The sequence below is a fragment of the Sceloporus undulatus genome, chromosome 5 (assembly GCF_019175285.1).
Source record: "Sceloporus undulatus isolate JIND9_A2432 ecotype Alabama chromosome 5, SceUnd_v1.1, whole genome shotgun sequence".
Taxonomy (NCBI): domain Eukaryota; kingdom Metazoa; phylum Chordata; class Lepidosauria; order Squamata; family Phrynosomatidae; genus Sceloporus; species Sceloporus undulatus.
Window position 1 is genome coordinate 98,860,367 of NC_056526.1, and position 23,118 is coordinate 98,883,484.

General features: G+C 36.7%; 1 protein-coding gene across 1 annotated transcript in view; it reads right to left on the reverse strand.

Annotated features, from left to right (window-relative positions):
- HTT (huntingtin) overlaps nucleotides 1–23,118 on the reverse strand; it is a 182,077-nt gene that overhangs the window by 36,080 nt on the left and 122,879 nt on the right. Inside the window, exons 41-52 of the mRNA XM_042469645.1 lie at nucleotides 22,396–22,537; nucleotides 20,584–20,763; nucleotides 19,654–19,830; nucleotides 17,920–17,996; nucleotides 15,848–15,986; nucleotides 13,474–13,596; nucleotides 9,586–9,796; nucleotides 7,240–7,385; nucleotides 6,741–6,918; nucleotides 6,160–6,255; nucleotides 3,380–3,567; nucleotides 501–627 (exon numbers count right to left, since the gene is read on the reverse strand). Of these exons, the coding sequence (XP_042325579.1) occupies nucleotides 501–627; nucleotides 3,380–3,567; nucleotides 6,160–6,255; nucleotides 6,741–6,918; nucleotides 7,240–7,385; nucleotides 9,586–9,796; nucleotides 13,474–13,596; nucleotides 15,848–15,986; nucleotides 17,920–17,996; nucleotides 19,654–19,830; nucleotides 20,584–20,763; nucleotides 22,396–22,537 (1,784 nt within the window). The remainder of the gene's footprint in view (nucleotides 1–500; nucleotides 628–3,379; nucleotides 3,568–6,159; nucleotides 6,256–6,740; nucleotides 6,919–7,239; nucleotides 7,386–9,585; nucleotides 9,797–13,473; nucleotides 13,597–15,847; nucleotides 15,987–17,919; nucleotides 17,997–19,653; nucleotides 19,831–20,583; nucleotides 20,764–22,395; nucleotides 22,538–23,118) is intronic.

The following is a 23,118-nucleotide window of genomic DNA, read 5'->3' on the forward strand; positions in this document are numbered from 1 at the left end:
AGGCCTTTCTTGAATCGATACCTGGCCATCAATATAAGAAAATCTAACTTGTTGGACCCCTGATTTTTCCTGTTGTTTATTGCTCAATATTTTAAATTATGTTTTATATTGTAATTTGTTTAATTGTATTTTAAGGGGGGTGGGATTGGGGATATGGAATTGTATATTTTAATGTTGTATGACACCCTGGTTGCACTGCGCAGAGAGGCGGGATAAAAATAAATTTTATTATTATTACTCTTGTAATTACTTTTATAATTCAGCACCATGTATCAGTACATTGCTTGTTCATAAGAAACCAGGTTTCTGGGAAATTATGGCTTGTCAGTGTTATTCAAATCTTTCAGTATTTGGGAACTGAAAGTCACTCATTCACAGCCAGACTCCATACCAGGGAATTTCAAATAATACTAGCCTATCAAGAAGATTGTTTTGAAGTACAGTAATAAATATTAAATTTCAATTTATGCATTCAACTAAATTTCAAAATATTCACCTACCCAATGTGTTAATTCGATAAATAAACTCTTTGAATACTTCTCGCTCTTGAAGAAACTCTACAGGGATTTCTGGGAATGTTGTGCCAAAATCACCTATGGGCTTTGGAGACCAGCCCAGCTTCCAGACCTGTTAAAATATACATAATTAGTGACAGGTTTGTTTTAGCAATAGTTTGGAAACAACTTGAAGGCACACAACAAGATAAACATACATATCTTGTAGTGAAAAGATTGTGTTTTCTTTGGCGCTCCAATTCCTCACTTGTGCAAAGAGAATGGAATGAACAGTAATGAGACCATATGTTTTCATGATACACAAGTTTTGTCTTAATTGGTTTCATTCTGCTCAGTGAAAATGGATAGTCTGAGGATGCAGACTTGAAGGGAACCAAAGGTTCTGTGAGAAACAAAGGAAGACCATAACCAGGATAGATCAATCTGACACAAATGCCTTCTTGTAAATCAGCCTGGTCATGTTTGATGTCTACATCTGTCAACAACAGCCCATTACTGAGATGTAGTGGCAAGGCTCCATTTCATTCTAACATTTCATACAGATCAGGGGATTCTGAGCTTGTTTCTTAAAAAGAAAAAGGGAACTGTACTGTCATCAGCTTTAACATTTCTACTGCAACATCATTGGAATTCAGAGATATACAGTCATCCCTTCATATTTGTGGCTTTGATTATTCATGGATTTCACTAATATGTTCTCTCTAGGAATCTCTAGGTCCTCCAGTGCAACTCTGTGGTCAACTTTAACTAAAAGTTGCACCGAAAGACCATTTGTAGCTACTCCAGTGCCATTCTATGGTCAGTGTATGTTGGACATTGACCACAGAGTTGCACTGGAGGACCTAGAGGTGTCCTCTCAGGGAAAAACATGGTGTTTTTGTTATTTGCGGTTTTTCCATATTCACGGGGGTCTTGTTCCCCTAACCCTAGCTAATATGGAGGGACAACTGTAGTCGTGTTCATTTGGAATATCAGCATGGAAAGGCATCTTTTAGAATCTTTGAGACCCTTATGCTATAATTTGGAAAGTTGTGCCAGAGTCTACAACCTATTTTGCAAAGTTAGCCTCAAAAGTGCTACAACATCACTTTGCATACTATCACTTGTAGGTAGTAATTTTCCTGAAACAGATGGAATATCTTGCCCATTTGCCTCCATTCAAAGTTGCAGAAACGTCAACAGACAAATTTGACATCAATGTTTTCTGTTATATTTTTCTATTATACACCCAGAGCTTTGAAACATTTGGACTACAATCCCCAGAATTGTCACTGAATGTGGCTGATGTCATGCTAGATGAGTGATTCTGAGAGCTGTAATCCAAACAAGTCTTGCTCAAGGTCTCCATACATCATACCACCTCACCTGATCTCAGGTAGATGGAATGTTCTGGTACAATGGCAGCTGGCTCATTAAAAAATGAACAATGTCTTTAAAAATTAGCTACAGTGCTCCATTCCACTTAAATCATGATAGTCCAGTGTTTGGCTAATGGTTTGCAAAATTGTGAAGACAGGTCTGCTTATTATTTTAGATGTAAATATTTTAGACGTATTTACAAAGAAAAGGGGGGCATATAAATTAAGAAAAATGCAGGCAATCTTCTTAATCCTCTTATAATCAAGAAGGCACATGCTCATGTGTTTATGACCATAACTCTAACTTCTGTCTATACATCATAATTTTTCCACATTCAGGCACATTTCCCCCCCTCAAATGTGATCTTGCATACATGCAAAGAATAAGATTGGGAAGAATCTGACAGTTTGCCAATTAACACTTCCCTTCTATCATCCTAAACAGGAGTAGGCAACATGTGGCCTGCAGTTTTTGCACCTCCCATCTCCCCATAACTGCTGTCCTAGAAATCAGTGGCAGTGGCAAGACAGAAAAACAAACAAGTGTGCTGCTAAAATCTACTACAAAAGGGTCTTTTTCTTCTTCCCTTCTGAAAGGAAAGAGGACAATTTGCACACCCTCTCTACAGATCAGACTCTATGGTGCAAGAGGTGATAAGAATATATTAAATGTTGGGAGGGATCTTGCTACAAATTACCAAATTTCTGAGGTAGCCAAGATGGCATGCTGGGAAGACTCCCATGCCTGTCTAAAGAAAAAATTCCATCAAGCAAGCACACTCAGCTATATTTTCTGAACTTATAAGCACCCAATCATTAGGAATGGAAGACTACTTTGGACAAAGACTTGTAGATGCCTTTTTCATAATCAAAATAGGGATATTTATCAAGATTTTCCTATAGTCCCTGAAAGGCTTTTTCACTTAGAAAATAACCACTTTCCATTCCAGAAATAGAAAAGGGTCTTGAATGATAGGAGAAATCCTTGGGAATAATGTAAATGATAGATATCTATTTTAAAATCTTAGTAGCTAGCTACAAATATATACTTTTGTAAGTAATCTGGAATGTAATCTCATGCACCGAAGAATTAGTACTTTTACATGCATAAAGCTTTTCCCCCTGCTCATAGAAATTCAAATCTTGGTATTGACAACCCTGAGATATTATCAGTTTTGCTCAATTTAGGGCTCCACCTTTCCCTAGACATCAACAGAATTAGTCCCTATTCTTTAAATTAGCACTCTTAAGCTTCTCAACAACTAGTAATAGTAGTCAACCACTAGTAACCTCACATTCCAGCTCTCGGACATATTAAAAAACTCTTGTAACATCACTGAATTTTCAAGAGAGGCCTTTCTTTAGTCAAGCAAATCTACAACAATGTAAGAGTAAGTATCTTTTTTGAAGGGGGGAAAGAAAGAAAAAATACTATGAGCCATAGTAAAAACTGAAGAAATAACATGCTAGCAAAAAATATCAACCCAAACTTCATCGGATACATACCAAGGGTGGAATTCTTGCAAAGCTGTTTACTAAAGGCAGCCTGGATAAACTGATGATAATATTCTTAAGAACAGGAGTAAGGAATGCTGGGATATTGCTGTTTTTCTTGTGCCCCAAGGCCAAGACAGATTGTATACATTCCACCAACTCTGCCACTGTTTCACAAGTAGCTGTAATATACTGAAATTCTTAAATTGGGAGATAAAAATTATTATAGAATATTGAAATAAATATTAACACACTAAATTCTAAATAGCAACAAATCCATGCTTCTACTATGTAGTGTCAAAACATCTGTCTTTACAAGACATATTACAGGCTTAATCTAGCAAGCCATAAAGAACTGAAAAACCAGAATTGAAAGCATTTGGAAGACTAAAACTAGACATGATGATAAATGCGTGAATGCATTTAATGAGTCTTTATATTTTTCAAATCAATAGCTGCTCACAACCTGGCTGGATGGGTGAATCAGGGTCCTGGATCTAGGAAAATGGCAACCTCCTCTGAACAAATCTTGCCAAGAAAAGCCCATGATAGGTTCACCTTAGAGTTGCCATAAATTAGAAACAACTTGAAGGTACAAAACACACAACTACAACCCTGGAAGACAGGAGACCTGATATCTCCCCTTAGAGGCAATGGCCCTTCCCTGTCAGCAGCTGTTTATGTGAATTAAATAGATACATTAAATATTGTCAAGCATTTAAGAAAAATCTAATTTGGTCTTGTATCCCAGCACCAATTATGATAGGTAATTAAGCAACTATAGCAGCTGCTAATGCCAACTTAGTTATCAGCATGGAGGATAAGCTTGTATTTGGGGTCAGTTTTAATTGTTTGGCTACCCTGTTCAGAGGTTTGTGTGGATGTTTTTATTTATTTTTGACTAACCCTGAGCATATTGTCTAATGGAGCATGGCTTCTGCTTAGCCACTGAGTTGGTTGGGGGTGGAGCTAGCAGACATTGGATCTATATAGCAGGAGCTTTCATCTCTAGAGCTCAACAAACAGGAAGAGCTAAAGAGACATTTTTTTCTGGGCATTCATGGGGCACTTTGATGGGAAGGCTGGAAAGCTGTGCTGCTATTTGTACAGGATGACAGACATTGATGGTGATGAAGTTGTTGCAGAACTGTACCATGTTTGTCTTCTTGCTAGAAGACCTGCAAGGCTGTACCCCCAGCACGTACAAACTGGTAGCCCTGTTGGAAGAGAAGGTGTGCTTGAGGCCTATGCATCTACATTTCAGCTTATCAGGGAGAATGAAGCTTTTGGTGAAGAGTAGAGCAGGCTCTCCTGGAAGGACAAGACACTATGGATGCTTCTAGGGTGATAAGATGCAGCCTTACCAATTGACAATCATTCCATTTCTCCATTTTATGTTTTAGTAGTAGCCTCTTGCCTGGAGTTTACCCATCAGGACAATAAAATATTGTGGTACAGCCATTTTTAGAGTGATTCATCATTTTTCATGATCTACACAATTAAAGGCTTTGACTGGCTGGGCCAAAGCTAGCAAAATGAAATAACATATAACAAAAATGAAATGCACAAATACAGGATGTGTAACACCTCATGAGGCCCCAATGTAATGTGACAGCTAAAAAGGTCTATGCAATTTTAGGCTGCATCAATAGGAGCATAGATCAAGAGAAGTAGCACTGCTACACTATTCAGCTATGGTCAGACTTCACCTGGAATACTATGCCCAATTCTGGGCACCACAATTCAAGAAGGATATTGACAAGGTGAAATGTTTCAAAAGAAGGGCAACCAAGATTATCAAAGCTCTGGAAACCAAGTCTTATAAGGAACAAAGTAGTGAATTAAGTATGTTTAGCTTAGCAAAAGGAAGATTGAGAAGTGTCATGACAGCCATCTTTAAATATCTGAAGGGATGTTATGTAGAAAATGGAATAAGCTGGTTCTCTCCTCCATCTTCTATAATGAATTAAAATTGCAAGAGATTTTACCTAAACATTAAGAAGAATTTCTTTATCAAAAGAACTGTCCAACAGTGGTATAGACAGATTGGGTGAGTGTGTGCTCCTTTTTTGTAGGGCTTTAGTTGGGTGGGAATCTTTCAGAGGTGTTAAAACTGTGCATTCCTGCATGGTAGGGGCTTGGACTAGAAGGCTGCTGAAGACCTTCCAGCTCTTAAGATTCTATGATTCTATGTTAAATGGCAATAATGATAAAAAAATGGGCTTGGTATACTGAAATGTATTTAACTATTGGCATGTACTTAACAACAATGGGCTTTTTGATATTGTGAAATAGCTGGGACCTACAAATGCAGGAGAAACCCAGAAATAATTTGATGTAAATTATGAAAAGTGTAAAAGAAAGAGCTTACAGTAACAAATAATGATAATATAATTAACAACATAATACTGAAGTGAAAGCTGCATGTTTTCTGGTCAATAGCACTGAATACAGAGATAAATACATTGGACTCTTGTTATACACTGGGGTTTGGTTCTAAGATCCCCCATGGATAACAAAATCTGTGGATGCTCAAGTCCCATTAAATATAATGACATAGCAAAATGGTGTCCCTAATAAACAATGGAAAATCAAGGTTTGATATTTGAAATTTATACTTTTTTTTAACATTCTCAAACCGAGGATGCTTGAATTCGTGTATAAAAAATCCATGTATAAGAAGGACCGATTATAATTAGATGGAATCTATTACAAATTAAAACAATGAAACGACACAAATTCTTCAGTTACTCATCTATTTCATATGTATTTGGATATTGTTCTATATTTACTTGATGCTTGTAAATCCACTTCATTTTCACTAGCAGTTCTTGTATTACTCTTCTTCCTTTCAGGACTAAGAAGACGATTTCCAGGCTCAACCGCCACTAAATAAAACAAAAGCATCAAGCAATTTTCACTTTCCTGAATTATCATCAGACAAAGATTTGTATTTTTCATCTTAAGTTTAAACAATTAAAAAAATAGCTTCATGAGACTTAGCCACAGAAATTAACAGCCAAGTATACAGATAGTATGGCTCTGTACACCCAGTAGCGTTTTTTTCTCCTTTCTTTCAGAACTTCACTCTGCTCACATTATATTTTCATATAAAATAGCAATGCATAATAAAACTTGTGGAGCCAACGTAAATTTTCATTGTTAACTAGGCTATGGAATGAACTAAACATTCAAAAGTGCCATATTTGGCATCTTGAAATTATTCAGGTAAGTAAAGACATCAGCTACAGCCACTGAAGATAAAATAAATTTAAGAGATAAAATTTGTAAAGCTGTTAGGAAGATAAAGAGTTTGGGATAGGCCCGTTTGCTTCAAGGAGCTTCTCATAACACTTGCAGTTAATTAACTCACCTGCCTCTATAATAAATCGAACACAGTTGATGAGAGAGCAAGCATGTGTCATATATTCTGCTGAAGCCAGCAAATTCCATAAATTAGACTGTTGCAATGCCAAACAACAGCAATCCAATACAGCCTGGAGATCTATACTTAGTGGAATATATTTGTGTATTAAATGCCATGAAAGCATCTGTAGAAGAAAGAAAATATGATATGAATCTCTTTGATTCTTGTAGTTATCAGTATATCGTACTTCATCTGTTAGGAAACAAACAGTAAGGAAACAAGTAGCACAATCCATTTTAACCTGCAAAATTCCAAGAGTCTTTAAGACTGATTTCACTTTGTCTGTTCACATAACCTTTAACATTTTTTCCAGATTTGGCATCAGAATAGCAGTATGGCGGATAATAAAAAAACAACTTATGACTGAAAGAGTATGTTTGATTCTTTATGTTTAGAGGTGTGATATTGCTCAACATATGTGCTATTAGATATTTTGTTGTCTTACCTCTAGTAACATTACAACAAACTTCAGAATGTCACTCTCTCTGTCATGTGGAATGCACAGAGAGGTCGGCAGTTTAGAAAGCAATACCAGATATTGGCTTAAAGCATGAGATAAGACCATTGTAGATTGATACACCACTGTGTCACCTACAAAATAAAGACAATCATAAAAACAAATGTAATCTACAAACATCACAATCTGACACAGGACACATATTGTAAAATTTTAGAATCCCAATTGTCATTTTTTCTTTTTTTAAAAAACCAGATTATTCTCAACACAAGAACTATTATTATTATTATTATTATTATTATTATTATTATTATTATTATTTACGTTATACCCCGCCCTTCAGCCCTAATGGCTCTCAGAGCAGCTTACAATTATTATAACTAAACAGGAAAGAAAGAAAGAAAGAAAGAAAGAAAGAAAGAACTTCTGTTCTTATTTTTTTTTCTAACTAAAACATTATCATCTTAACCTTAACAGAACATTTGATAATTAGATTAGTTTGAATTGAAGGAAATCGTTGGATTGCAGGCATGCCAGCCATACCAGATAGAAAATTCCACAGAAATTCATTAGGATCCATTCATTTAAAAAGGTCCGCCACCTCTGCAAACACGGCTAACGTAACATAAAGTGATCAAACCAAGCTGAGGAAATTTTAAAACACAGACACTCATTTCTCTTCAAATCATTTTTTCATTTCTCTAGCTAAAAAAAATATATCCATGCATACCCTAATTATACATTGTTGATCTAATAGACCCCAGAAATCCAAACAGAATTCTCCAACCAGCATGGCTACTGAAATGAGGACTATTTGTAATAGATGGTAGTTTTGCACCACCCTTACAAATATGAAAAGAAAACAAAACGCTAGAGCCAGGAGAAAGGTGAAAGGAAATCTAGGCTTTTAAGTAGTTTCCAAATCTTTGGAAAATAAGAGTAACTTGTTACCTGTTCATCGTCTTTCTTAACCAGATCAAGCCCTTATTATACTAAGATAATCACAGGAATTTGATTTTGATGTTTTAAGCACCCTTACACTCAGCTTTCAACTAAGACCATTAGATCCTTTTCACATGCACTGTTTTCAAGTCAGTTGTCACTCATTCTATCACATTAATTAATTAATTTCTATGCAGCTTATACATTCTTTTTATATAACCCACTTTTCTCCTCCTGTGTGGTCTATTCCAGAGGTAAAGAATGTGTGTGCTACATGTGCCCCCAAGTTCTGTAGCAGTCCCCTGAAATCCTTCCTCTCATTTTTTAAAGTGCAGCCTGACAAGTATCACAGGCAAAAACTGTCTCCTTCTCTACAACTGTTATTATGTTTAATGTATAAAATTTGGAAGTTAGTTATTTGATGGAACAATTTATAATTCTGAATTTCTGTCATTGGTTTTACATTTTAATCATGCGAATGGCCTTTGGCTTAAGCATTAATAAAATTGATTGAATAATAATAATAATAATAATAATAATAATAATAATAATAATAATAATAATATTTATGCCCTGCTCTTCAGCCAAAAAGCTATCAGAGTGGCTTACAAACTGTTAATTAGACATTTCCCTGCCCTCAGGCTTACAATCTAAAGATCCCACCATGTCTTGGCGATACCTATCACACTAAGTTTTCATTCTGACATTAGGATTTGAAATCCATCTTGGGAGTTTTCCCCCCAACATGTGTTAGGCATCAGTGGTCATGGGTATGGAAACATCCCAGTATCTCTGTTCTGTTTATCAAGAAATTACCAGAATAAAACCATTATTCTACTGTTTGCTCCTCTGTCATTGCTGTGTGCCTTCAAGTCATTTCTGACTCGTGGTGACTCTAAAGCAAACTTCTCACAGATTTTTCTTGGGAGAATTTGTTTGGAGGGGGTTAGCCCTTGCCTTTTTCTGAGGCTGAGAGAATATAACCCCTAGTCTCAGTTTTGGGGTAATGGCGGGATATAAATAACAACAACAACAACAACTTGCCCAAGGTCACTCAGTGGGTTTCTATGGTTGAATGGGGATTGGTTGAGTATGGGTCTGTCAGTGTCCTAGACCAACACTCAAACTATGCTGGCAGTCTCCTCCCCCTTATACATATCCCTAATACTTGACTCAGAACTTTAGTCTTTCTCCCACTTAGTTTAACACCTTTTTGGTTAGGCTTGCAAGGCTTCACTCAGAATAGTTTCCACATCTTTTGAGATAAATCCCAGCTGGTGCTAGAAGTCCTTCATTCCAGCAGAATAATGTGTGACCATACAGAGTTGCATTGGTTCACACTGCAACATGGCAAAGTGCTTTATAAAAGTAAATGCTCTTTACTAATATTACCAAAGATATCACTCAGCTTGTTCCAATATGTTGTTGTTTCAAATGGTTTCAATGTCTGAAAAACTTGATGACTGTTGGGAAGCTTTTGTACAACCGCAGACACGTGATTAAGAGTTACCCTACTGGCAGTTTCAAAAAGGCTCTTCCGGTCTTTGGTGATTTCATACATGCCAAGGCTTAAACATGGAGCCAGAAGGCTTATGTTGAAGTCCTGAAAGACCAAATGGTAAAAGAAAGCTTGGCAAGAGTACATTTTCATACCGAAAAAGAAATCTGGAAATTCTGAATAGAGTAACATTATTTAAAGTGATATCATGCCCATTCTTAAATACGAACACATCGCTGTGTTAGGCTAGAAAATCAGTATGAAAAAGGATTTTGTAGCACCTTTGAGACTAACTGAAAGAAAGAAGTTGGCAGCATGAGCTTTCATAGATTTGAGCCTACGATCCCTTTGCATACTAATCTTAAATACAGTCCCTGGGTTTCATGGCCCAAAGTACACCCAAAACATGTAAGAGTTTAAATTTGGTGAAAGCCCTTGTACAACATAGCTTGATTACTAAATGTTATAAAACAGAGAATATTTGCTTTAAATGAATATTTTGATTGTATTCATGTAAGTTTCAGTTATATTTTAAAAATTAAATCTTTAAGACAATATTGAATGAAATTCTACTTTGGTAAGGTACAGTGATGTCTGGTATACATGTATGTATACAGTGTGTAGGTGGCATAGAGACGGTTAAACTAAATGTGAGTTTTAATTAAATATATAAAGATGAATGAGGTCTGTAATAAAAATGAAGATATCTACAAAGAGATGCATTTACTGATACTTCCCACAAGTAAATCGCAATCAGGGGAAAATAAGCAACAGATTTTGATACTTAAAATGAAAAAAGAATACTTGAACTTCAACAATCAGCTTAGGTTCACTTTTCTGGGCAGCACAGTCGGCCCTTCTTATCCACGGATTTTTTTATCCACGGACTCAAGCATCCAGCTTGAAAATATTTTTAAAAAGGATAAATTCCAAATAGGAAACCTTGATTTTTCCATTTTATATAGGGGACACCATTTAGCTCTGCCATTGTATTTAATGGGACTTGAGTATCCACGGATTTTGTTATCCACAGGGGATCCTGCAACCAAACCCGAGGATAACAAGGGCCCACTGTATATATTTTCTTCTCCCTCTCTCACTCTTATGCACTGTCATGAGAGCAGGCACACAAAGAAACAAACAACAGCAGTCTTAGTAATACCCAATAGATTAACAACTTTGATTGCTTTATTTAACAAAGCAATGAACGCAAGCTACAGGAAAAGAGATTCCACCTCAACATTAGGAGGAACTACCTGACAGTAAGGGCTGTTCGACAATGGAACACACTCCCTCGGAGTGTAGTGGAGTCTCCTTCCTTGGAGGTCTTTAAGCAGAGGTTGGATGGCCATCTGTCGGGGATACTTTGATTGTGATTTCCTGCATGGCAGGGGGTTGGACTGGATGGCCCTTGTGGTCTCTTCCAACTTTATGATTCTATGATTCTATATGGCCCCTAGTGCCCCTTCCTTTTCTGAATCCTGCTTGCACCTCTGGAATTTCTCTCTCCATGTATGTTTGGAGTCTATGCTACAGAATTTTGAGCATTATTTTGCTTGCATATGAGATTAGTGCTATTGTCCTATAGTTGCTCCAGTCATTTGTACCTCCTTTCTTGTGGGCTGGTATGTATATATCGAGCATTTCCAGTCTCTTGGCCACTGCTTTGTTTTCCGTATTTGACAAGATATTTAGGCCCTGATATACAGGATATGTTATACACATCTGGACATAACATTTTGGTTATGTTTCTAAATTCTGTTTTCCCCATACAGTGGATCCTTGTTATAAAGTAGGGTTTGGTTCCAAGATCCCTGTGTATAACAAAATCCGTTGATGCTCAAGTCCCATTAAATATAATGACATAGCAAAATGGTGTCCCTTATAAAAAATGGAAAATCAAGGTTTGATATTTGAAATTTATGCTTTTTTGATCATTTTCAAACCATGGATGCTTGAATCCGTGTATAAAAAGTCCATGTATAAGAAGGGCCGACTGCAATACTGAGAAAATGTTCAATATAAATGGGATCTAGTGATATGGGTTAAAAAATTTCTTTTCACCGTATTTTTTCACAGAAAATGTACCACTTTTACAAATGTGTTGTTTTAAAAATTAATATGTGCGGAGAAACACAAGCAGAATAGAACGTTTGGGGAAGCCAATAGGAGACAGGCTGGATAAAGGCAGGGCTGCTCTCATGAGCAAGTATAAAAGGAGGAGAACCCAGTGTTACCGAAAGAGTATGTCAAAGCCTACTGAAGCAGAAGGTTGTTTTAAAACTGCCAAGAGGTGCAGTTAGGATTAAGGGGATCAATCTGGATGGGATTCAGACTCCCAGACCAGGAGAAGAACTTTAGAAAGGACAAGAGAAGTGTATGTTAATACACTATGGGATTTACAGCTAAGAAGGCTGGGAAATCTTACAAACCTAAGCTGTGTTTATTGTTAGTGTAACCAATAACCTGAGGAGTTAACAGTTAAGGAAGCTGGGTATAGGTTCTGTGTGAACCAAGACAGGAAAGAAATGTACATATAGTCAAGTGAAAGAAAGTAGTAAATTTATAACAAATCAAGAAATTTGTATGCTGTAACATAAGCTTGAGAACTTTCCACTAAGAAAGATACAGTAATAAGTTCTGAATGTAAATAAAGTTCTTTTCTTGATATTAATTAAACAAGGAGTTGCCAGAAGTAATTTAAAGTTAACATCAAACATGCTACCAAGTTAAAACGCCACCAAAAGTAATACAACAATTATTAATCAAGACACTTCAGTTAGTGGTGGGATAGTTGCCACATATTATTGGTTGACAAATGGTTGGAATATATATAGAAGTTTTTATTAATAATTAAAACAATGATTTACAAAACAAGAACATACAATAGTTGTGATCATTGGTACAAGTACAAATAACCCTGTTGAGACATGTCCATATGATATGACTTCCCAAAAGTTTAATTTGTGTCTGATCCCCAGACTCCTTTATTCTACTGGACTCCTTTTCATCAATTTTCCAATTCTAAACAGTCCTCCTAAATTTGCCCACCTCTTACAGCAACTATCCAGAATATTGGATTTTATGGGTCAGCATAAATTAGGTTTTTATGTTGCTATGAGCCCAGAGCAAGTTAGGAGCATTAAAAATTAAATATTTCAGTGGAAGTATTTTGGCAGATAAAATTAGCATGATACACATTTAGCAAATACAGTGGTACCTCGGGATACGAAATACCCAGGTTACGAAATTTTCGGGATACGAAAAAATCCCATAGGAAAACATTGTTCCGGGTTACGAATGTTTTTTCGGGTTACGAAAAAACTTTTGGTGCTTTTTTCGGCTTTTTCGCACGGAATCGCGGCTTTTCCCCATTAGCGCCTATGGCAATTCGGCTTACGAAGGCTTTTCGGGTTACGAACGGTGCCACGGAACGAATTAATTTCGTAACCCGAGGCACCACTGTAGAACTAAAAATAAATAAATCATGAAGATCCCCAGTCATTTAGGGCAGTAAAACCAATTCTGATTCAAACATTTTCAGAATATTCAGATCAGTGAAGATGTTTTCCATTTCAATTAATTTTCTGGTGCAAATAAAGTGAGAGGTGTGTGCATGCATATATGTTTGTGACTGAAATGTAGAACCTTTTCTAATTAATGATTACTTGTATTTTTAATTGTGTTTTCATATTTAACAGCATTTCATATTTTCACTATTAAAGAAAATTTTAGTCAATTCATAAAACCCCTTTTCTTTTATATGGCATCCAACTAATTACCTTATGCATCATAAAAGAACTCAGTTCCTGCTGAGGAAGCCGATTCACCAACTCTGCACCTTCTAACAAAGCCGAGGATGATTTCACGTAGCACTGTGATTTCACTAGCGAAATATACCAATCCTTTCAAAAAAATAACTGAAATTAGCTAACATAGTTAAAACAAAAAAACAAGAAATCCATGATGTTGCTTCAACCTTCTAAAAAGTATTCTGCATCTCAAACTGTGTCCATATCTATAGTCTAAATCATTTATTTTTAAGACAAGCAAGTTTAAGATTGGCATGTTATTGCCAAATTCCAGCAAATACAAAGGTATTGAGAAACCACAGGATGTACTAACAGTAGTTCCATGAATTTTCAGAATACCAGCTATGCACACATGACTGCTACTGGAAGGCCACTGCTTACCCAACATTTTCATCCTTGGAAAGAGACTGACTGTTCTGCTGTTTCACAGATCATTTAACACCCTTGCTGGCATACCACAATTGCTGAAAGCAGCAAGAAGGGGCCTTAGATGCCAGACTAAAGATAGGAAGGAATGGAATCAATTCTATACCCCATCCAAATAAGCTTGGGATGCTGAAACTACTGATTCACCAACTACATCAATGCATTCAGACTGTGACACCATAAGGACAACAAGTACTGCTTTGATAATGTTTTAAAACCTGAGCGCATATAAACCCATAAGAATAAGAATAATTAAGATTATTAGTCAGCCATGAAATGAAGCCAGATGAACTCCTACACTCCTTTGTCAGAAAAGACTTTGTAAGTAGTAAAGAACATGGAGTGAAATCAAGATCTGCTGGAAAAAAAAAAAAACAGAACTGAGGTGATAAAAGTCAAGCAAGAAGAGATGGGTCATATAGGAGAACAGGAAAGACAAAAGGATCAACTGTACCTGTACTTCCACTACATCCAAGAAGAAAAAAAATAAGCAAAATGAATGCCATAAACTATCTTGGTAGTTATGCTCCTTGAGTTGGCATGATGTTTCTGAGCCAAGTTTCTAAGGAAAAGGTTGCATATAGTGACAAAAGCTGAAGTGTGAGTTCTATTGGGGGAACATTCTATGGAACATCTTGGATACAGAGGAGTTCACTTTGGCTAGTATGTGGAAACTGTTCCCATATTTGTGCTCAGAGGCCATTTCTTGTGCATTCCACACTATCGAAGTTCTGTCAAAGGTGAAAGTAGCTGCTAAGGAACTAACACTAAGGACAGAGGCTTCTGTACATTATGGAAAACCAAGAACTTTTCTTCCTATCCTTGAGAAAATTCTCTCTTTTTGGAACAAGGGTACCGAATGCTTTTATGGAGTATCTTTTAAAATAAAGATTAAGAAGAAATAATTATACAGCGTGCCCGCATCATACGCGAGTGCGCCTTACACAGCTTCCAGCATACTCTGGAAGTGGTGCCATGCCCCGGAAAGGGTAATGGGGCATGTGCCCATGGTGCGTGCGCGCTGCTGTGTCGCCACAAGCACAAGCCCCACTGGCTTTAATGGGGCTTGAGCATACGTGGAATTTCCCTTACGCTGACAGGTCCAGAACGGATCCTCCGCATAAGGGAAGGGACCACTGTAATGTATGACTCTGTACTGACACTAATCTGAAATATATTTTATTTAAAGGTAATTAAAGGTAAAACAAGATACATTACTCATAAGATCCAAAAAGTAAGAGAAATTCACACCAAGGATCGGGGTAATATAATATTAATGAGGAAATATATTATATGATCAGAACAAAATAAAAGACAATGGAAGGTGTACACTGAACTATGTAAAAGAGATGAAACAATTATAGTGGAAAAACTCAAGGAAAAACCTTTTCATTCATGACTTTAGGAAGGTTAAGTGGAAGCTGCTGTCAATGTACATGTGAGAAATAAATCACCAGATATAGCTGGAATGCTAGTAGAGCCGTTTGAGGCTACAGAGATAGAATCCATTCAAATTCTAACAGGTTTTCCTGGATAAAAAGTGTATTTTCATCTCAGTACAGTTTCATATCCCATAGAGCACAGCAGATATAGATCAAGAGATATTGCTATAAGACTTCAGAAAATTAATATGGTCACAAATTCATTCCTAACCATTTTCCCAACATCAGAAATTCCAGTAGGCCCAATTACCACCCAACCTTTCCATCCTTTAGAGGGGAAAACACACTTTTTCTAATTTGTCCTTTTTATACAGCCACAAATGTACTAATCTGCTAAGAATTGAAAATGTGTATCACTATACCAAGTATATCACATTGAAAAGAGCTATCTGTGTATTTGAAATACAGTGATGACTCCAGTAAATCAAAGTTTATATCATCATGACAAATGTGAAACTTTCTTAAAACAGTCTTACTTTGTCTGGAACTACAGTTTCAAGAGCAGGCGGGTGCTCCCCATCCATTGGGTGTGCAGTAACCAAAGGTGATGGACTACTTGTTTCTGGGGCTACAATGAGGCGAAACCTATCCAAGAGTGAGTAGAGTCTTTGGTGTCTGAAAACAATTAAAACAGAAATACAGATAGATTACAAAACGTCCAGGAAAAACCAGAACAAAACATTCTGACATTTTCAGTGAATAGAAGTGCAATATTTCATAACTATAAGAGCATACCACATGTTAATCAGTTGTCCAACTTTGTCATGTATTGTTTTAAATAAACAATTACATTTTAAAATTTAACCTAAATCCAACTATTTGTCCCAAATGCAGCAGACCCACTGAATACATTGGATTTACTCTTCATTGATTTACTTTTCAGCTGCTGATTTAATAGGTGTTGGGATTTGCGACTGGATTTAAGCTTTGTGAAGAATGTATCTCCCAAATCGTTAGGCTGAATGTTGAATTTTTCTCCTACTCAGAGGCAACAAACTTCCTCAATGTGCTGTGGAATTCTGTTCAAGAATTTAGTAGTTCAACCTGCTGAAGAAACTTCCAAGGAAACAGCAAAGTGTTTCTGAGCACTCTTTAACTGAATCACAAACTACTTTGGAATACAGATCTGAAAGAACAGCAGTAGGCAGAAACTAAAGATTGTACTGTTATAATAAAATATATTGTTATAATAACGTTACATAATAAACAAATGAAAAGGAGGCAGCATTTTCTTTATCTGGAAATTCTATCTTCTATCTTTGTCTTTTATTTGCTAATTCAGACAAAAGAGTCTTCTCCACTCCACCTATAAGGAGCCAGAATCTTCTAAATCTGGCAGTGGGGGATATCTGCTCTGTGGGCTAACTGGGGGTACATCCTGTTTTCTCTGTAAGGCCATACATTACTAACTAAACAATCTAAATAGTCCAGCCCCGGTGTATAGCAGTATATATACCAAATCAACTTCCAGGTTGACAGGTAAAATTCGCAGGAAAATAAAATTCAATGTTCTTTCTATTTGGGAGTAATCCAGGTACTAGGGCCTAACAGAGCACTGCCACACTAACTCGGGGGGAAATGCCATATCAAAACACTCTGAAATCAAAAGTTGTTATTTATTATTATTGTTATATTTATTTATCTCCCGCTTTTTCCCCAGAACTGGGACCCAGAGAGGCTCACAACATTAAAAGAACAATACAGTTAAACAGAAAAGTAATACATTAAAACAGAATTAAATTGTTACAATATTAAAACAGATTACAATACTTATTAGAAGAATAAAAATATAGTTACAAAGATAACATTTTAAAACACTTAAAATGATACAACACCCTAAGCCAGTCCTTTAAGAACATTCTGTTTTAAAAAGCCTGCCTGCATAAGGTCTTAGCCTGCCGGCGGAAGGCCAACATGGAGGGGGCCATTCTGGTCTTCCTGGGCAGGAAGTTCAAAAGTCTAGGGGCAGCCACAGAAAAGGCCCTCTCTTGTGTCCCCACCAACCGTGCTTGTGGTGGTAGCAGGATGGAGAAAAGGGCCTCTCCAGAGGATCTCAGGACCCAGGACAGCTCATAGGGGAGATACCGCCCGCCAAATAGCCTGGACTGGAGCCATATAGCTGAATCAAGGGAACAAAAGAGCTTAGTGAAACTGCAGAGGAAGGAGAAATTGTTCGCAAATGCTCAAGATCTAATAGTCCATCACTTAGTAGTTCCTCACAGTGAGCTAGAATCTCAGCAAGTATAGGCCTCTGAAATGCATATCTTGGATTTTTTATCTATGGATTTAAGCATCCATGGCTTGAAAATATTTTAAAAATATATAAATTCCCAAACCCAAACCCTGATTTCGCCATTTTATATAAGGGACGCCATTTTACTCTGCCACTGTACATAATGGGATTTGAGCATCCACAGATTTTGTTATCCATGGGGGGTCCAGGAACCAACCCCCAGTGGATACCAAGGGCATTGTGTCTTCAGCTTCATAGAGAATGCCACATTACCGACAACCCCCACATTCCATGTTACAAAAGTATCAATAATACCTGTGTGCTAATCCACTATTTTGTAGATATTCTTGAATTCTATCCAGTTCTTCAACTGGTAACTGAGCAGTGCTGTTCTATGCAGAAACAAGAAAGGTAAGACATTTACAAAAGTCTCAAGAATAAAATAATAAATATCATATGATAATTTATGAATAAAGCTAATAACTGTTTCTTGCTTTAAAATGTGGATTAGTTCAGTAAGCTAAGACCTGCAGAAAAGAAGGATTAGTAGTGAAATACAAAGGAAATATGTAGAATGAAGACATGCTTATGCAACATCTGCATAAATGTGTGAACTGTGTAAAGCTATCAGTATACCAAGCAGATGTACAAAACCCCCAAATAAGAATCACTTTTATTTATCTGTAAAATAATGTATCCTCTCTATCCTTTCATACTTGGCCTAAAGTTGACTCACTAAGTCCTCCTTTGTTATTGTTGTTGTTAACTGCCCTCAAGTTGACTCTCCAAGACCTCCTATCATCCACGGCTTTGCTTAGGTCCTGCAGGTTTGGGCCTGTGGCCTCCCTGATGGAATCCAACCATCCAGCATGGTTTCCCTCTCTTTCTACCACACTCTACTTTCCCTAGCATTATTGTTTTTTCCAGTGAATCATGCCTTCTCTTGATATGACCAAACTCCGACAGCCTCAATTTGATCCTCTTGGTTTCCAGGGAGAGTTTGGGCTTGAAGTGTCCTAGGGTCCATTTGTTTGTCTTCTTGGTTATCCATTGTATTCTCAGCACTCTTTTCCAGCACCACATGTCAAATGAATTAATTTTCTTTCCTTTCGTCACTGTCTAGCTCTCACATTCTTACATGGGGAGGAGGGATATAATAGCTTGGATGATGCTCATTTTAGTGTTCAGAGATATCATTTCAGGATCTTGTCCAGTTCTTTCATAGCTGCTCTTCCCAATCTTTGTCTTCTTCTAATTTCTTGACTACAGTCTCCATTCTGATTAATGTTTGATCTAAGGTATGGGAGCTCTTTGACGATTTCAATTTTCTCATTATCTAGGCTGAATTCTTGTAGATCTTCTGTGGTCATTATTTTTTCTTGATATTTTCTTGACATTCAGCATCAAACTTACCTTGGCACTTTCCTCCTTTTTCAGGAATTGCTCCAGGTTTTTGTTGGTTTCTGCTAGTAGTATTGTGTTGTCTGCATATCTTAGGTTGTCCCGTCCTCCAATCTTCCCTCCTCCTTCCTCTAAGTCTAATGCTGCCCTGCATCTAAGTCTTCCTCTGTACTGAGGATAAACAAAAGTGTTGCTTCAGTGCAAACTAAAATGGGAGGGCAAAGAGAGGAATATGGAAAATCCACCTTTGAGGCAAACAGCAGCAAGTTACTTGTCCTTCCTGAAGGTAAATAACATGAAGTTCTTGTTATAGTTAAGTGTTTCAGTTAAATCCCCCCCCCTTTTTTTAAAGAGACTACTTATTCTATTCACTATGTCTCAGAGATTTGCTTCTTAAATCATTCTAATGTTTGATGGTAAATTGTAAGCAGAAAACAATAGGATTCCAGTAGAGAGTGAACAGGACAGTGTCATTTTATTGTATTTAAAAAGCTGTCCAGATTGTAAGGTGAGCACATTTCATGTGTCAAATATTTTTGTTCCTAGAAATCATTTAACAGTGTGACTGATATATAATTACAATCATTACTATATTCAGAAACTTTAGCAAACGAAAATATATATAAACATGAAAACAACTTTTAGTACCTGCACAGTTGCAGCTAAAAGCATTTCTACTCGACGGCAAGCAAGGGTGTCAACCATGCGAGCCAACACACGGAATGGTGTACATAAAAGCTTATCCACATATAGTATTAATACAGCACCTGACTGACTCAGGTGAATTCCCTCTAGGCATTGTAATGTCTTCTTTACTGCAGTTGGCTAAACGGAAAGAAGAAACACATTAAAGGCTTTTCCCCCCAGACTAAACTACTAAAAAACCAAGAACAAAGTTTACAATTGTGCTGAACAAGGCAATTCATTCCTCAGTGGCTTCACAAACTAAGTGCACACCCTTAATTTTTCTACTAGTTTTCCAACTGACATTTCCATTTATCCACACTGCTATGGCAACCAATTTTAAATCTCCTTTCAGCAAAATGTAATAGTATTTTTCATGTAATCCAGTGTAAGTTTTTGGCTAAATTTTTGGCCTTTCTTTTAAAAAAAAAGTTTGAGAGATCTGGGGGTTTGAGGGACTTGGGTTGCATGCAGCCCACAAACCACCTTTTTCCGCACCATGTTCCAAAACAGTGATTCCCAAAACTTTGGTCTTCTAGATGTTTTGGACTTTAGCTCCCAGACTTCCTGGCTGTTGGCTGAACTGGCTGGGGCTCCTGGAAGTTGAAGTCCAAAACACCTGGAGAACCAAAGTTTGGGAATCACTGCTCTAAAATATTAAAGCTTTTGTAAAAGTTCTAGGGAAGAGTTCTGGAGGAGTGACTAATCCCTGAAATCTTGAACCTTTGTGCCTAAATAAAGTCCATGTTCTTCTTCAGAAGTCTTGGGCAGAAGGTAATAACTTAAGTAACTATCAACATTTTACTTTTCAAGGAAAATTAGAGATACATAAGTCAGTATGAGTTATTCACAGAAAAAGGCTCACAGATAACTTAAAATCTCCAGGCAACTTACTGCTGCAAAGTTCTCACAACGTGACTGAATAGCCTGGATGAAAAGTCCACTTGCTGCAGAATTCCTGTGAATGGCACTAATTAAGTCTTGCACTGGGGGTTCATGAGACAGATTAATAAGATCTTGAACATGATTCACTGTCAACCAGGTTAAATGTTCTGAATCATGCAGATTTTGACACTATAAAGAAAAAAGAAATTGATCCATCAGTTCTAAGTCTATATTTTTATATAAATCATTACAAACCATGAAGGGGGCACACATGTAATTTCTTTACTGATATCCTAACTGAAGAGCCCACAGGAGATTTGAGGGATTTCTTGCTATGCTTGAAACAAGAAGTGCAGATCAGATTAATCTGTAGAACTACACTGTAGCTCAAGACCTTTAAAGGCTTACCAGCAATACCAAAATCTCACCAGAAAATTCAGTTAGGATCATTACTTTCATTAAGGATTAGTCAACACTGGTAAAAAGGGCAATGAGAATGAGCATATGCAGAAAAAAGCTACATTTTTTTAAAGGGGAAAATCTCCTTGTATTTTTTTTTCCTGGTCTTTTTTTTAAATAAAAAATGAATTATGAAATATTTTCTTTTGAAATGATGCATAAAACATTTAAGACAAAGTATTCCTATATTTATTCTCAATAGTGGTAAAAACTATATAGCAGACAGACTTTTATGTAAGACTACATATAGCATCGCACATCACTGCAATTCCTTGTCTTGATTTCTTTCTCTCAGTTCTTTTTATGAGAATAAATGTTTTATGTCTCCTTGGCACTATAAAAGGTTGGAAGACACTGGGTAATTTTCTTTATTTTACTAATGTTGATTTTTTTTTCTGCTGAGGTTTTATTTGATCATTTTGCCTGTTTTTCATAAATTTATAATTCCTTATAATTCAGGTGTTCCTCACTGTTCAGGACCTTGAATTCCATTCATAACAAAAAATAAATAAATAAATAAAACTATAAAAAATAAATTCAATTTTAATTGTTTTCTGATAATTTCACGTCAAAACAAGTAGTGCATAATGCATTTTATGTTCCTGAAGTCATAATGTGACTTTTAATTCTTAAAGGCTGCTAATATTTCATTTTTAAATTTCTCCCAAATTTTCAATTTTTCTCCTCCCAAACGCATAAAAAAAAACATGTTCAGGAAATTTTCTATCTCTACAAATGGTTGATACAATCCTCTTGTGGCTCAGTTAGGAAGAATATAATAGTACCTGCATTATGGAAGGGAGACAAATCTAACACATGTCATTCTACAATGAAGTCTTCTTGCACAGATATTGAGAGTATCAACTCTGGAATGGCCAGTGATATTTAAGAAGCTGTTCATGGAGCAGAAAAGCATCCACATTTGGTAAAGATGTCAACATTACACTTATATAAAGTTCCCATTTCTGACATTCTGGTGATAAAATGATAGCGATTGAAATAGCTAGCTGAAAGGACAGAATTTAAAGGACATGGGGAGGAGGTTTCTGGATAGGCAGTGTAAAAAAACAAAAAACCCAAAATTTTAGGCCTGTATTGTGTTTGCATACAACACCATGAATCAAATAACTAAAGATATTCTCATCAAGTATTCCATTTCTCTAGCACCTGCACAGTGCATGCAGTCTTTGCTGTAGGGAGTTTTCAATCACAATTACATGTTCAATAGGGTAATGATCTTAAATTGGACTATTTTACACACAAAACATAACAAGTCAAGGGGAAAATATGCAAACTTTAAAGTCATTCAACAGAGGAAATGGGAGATGGGAGAATGATCATTTAGAATAATTCAAAACCTACCACATAATCACAAAAAAGGATGAGTGCGCCTCTTCGAACTATCTCTCGATTGCACATACCAAGTTTGAATTCTGAATCTATTTCATTACTACCTTCACATGTTTGAGAACTAAGCAATTTAGTAGTGGAAAGACTGTGTCTTCTGTAAGAGAGAGAATGTTTTAGAATATTGTTAAATGGGGGTTGCATTTTTGGAAAATAATGCTTTGTTACATTTCCTGCAGTCCGAGTAATTATTCTTGTTTTGCAGTTAATTTTTCATTTTCTACTGAAGTTGCATTAGTTGCATGATTAAAGGGGAAAAAGGACAGGTTGCTTACCTGTAACGGTATTTCTTCGAGTGGTCATCTGCGAATACATACAAATGGGTTTCACTGCGCCTGCGCAGTGCTGCTCGGAACCTACTGGAATCACTGTGCAGAGCTCACTCTGCACAAATTGCAACTTTTTGGCGGTAACTCCGCCCACCCGTTATAAGGCCCCTGCCTTCCCGCTCTTTCCCCAGTTCCGCAATTTTTCCGCCAAGCAGGCGATGGAAAGAGAGCCAATGTGAGCAGGACACTGAGGGGACGGACGGGTGGGATTTGTATGTATTCGCAGATGACCACTCGAAGAAATACCGTTACAGGTAAGCAACCTGTCCTTCTTCTTCGTGGTCTCTGCGAATCATACAAATGGGTTTAGACTGACAAGCTAAGGTATACAGCGGAGGGAGTGTCCTGA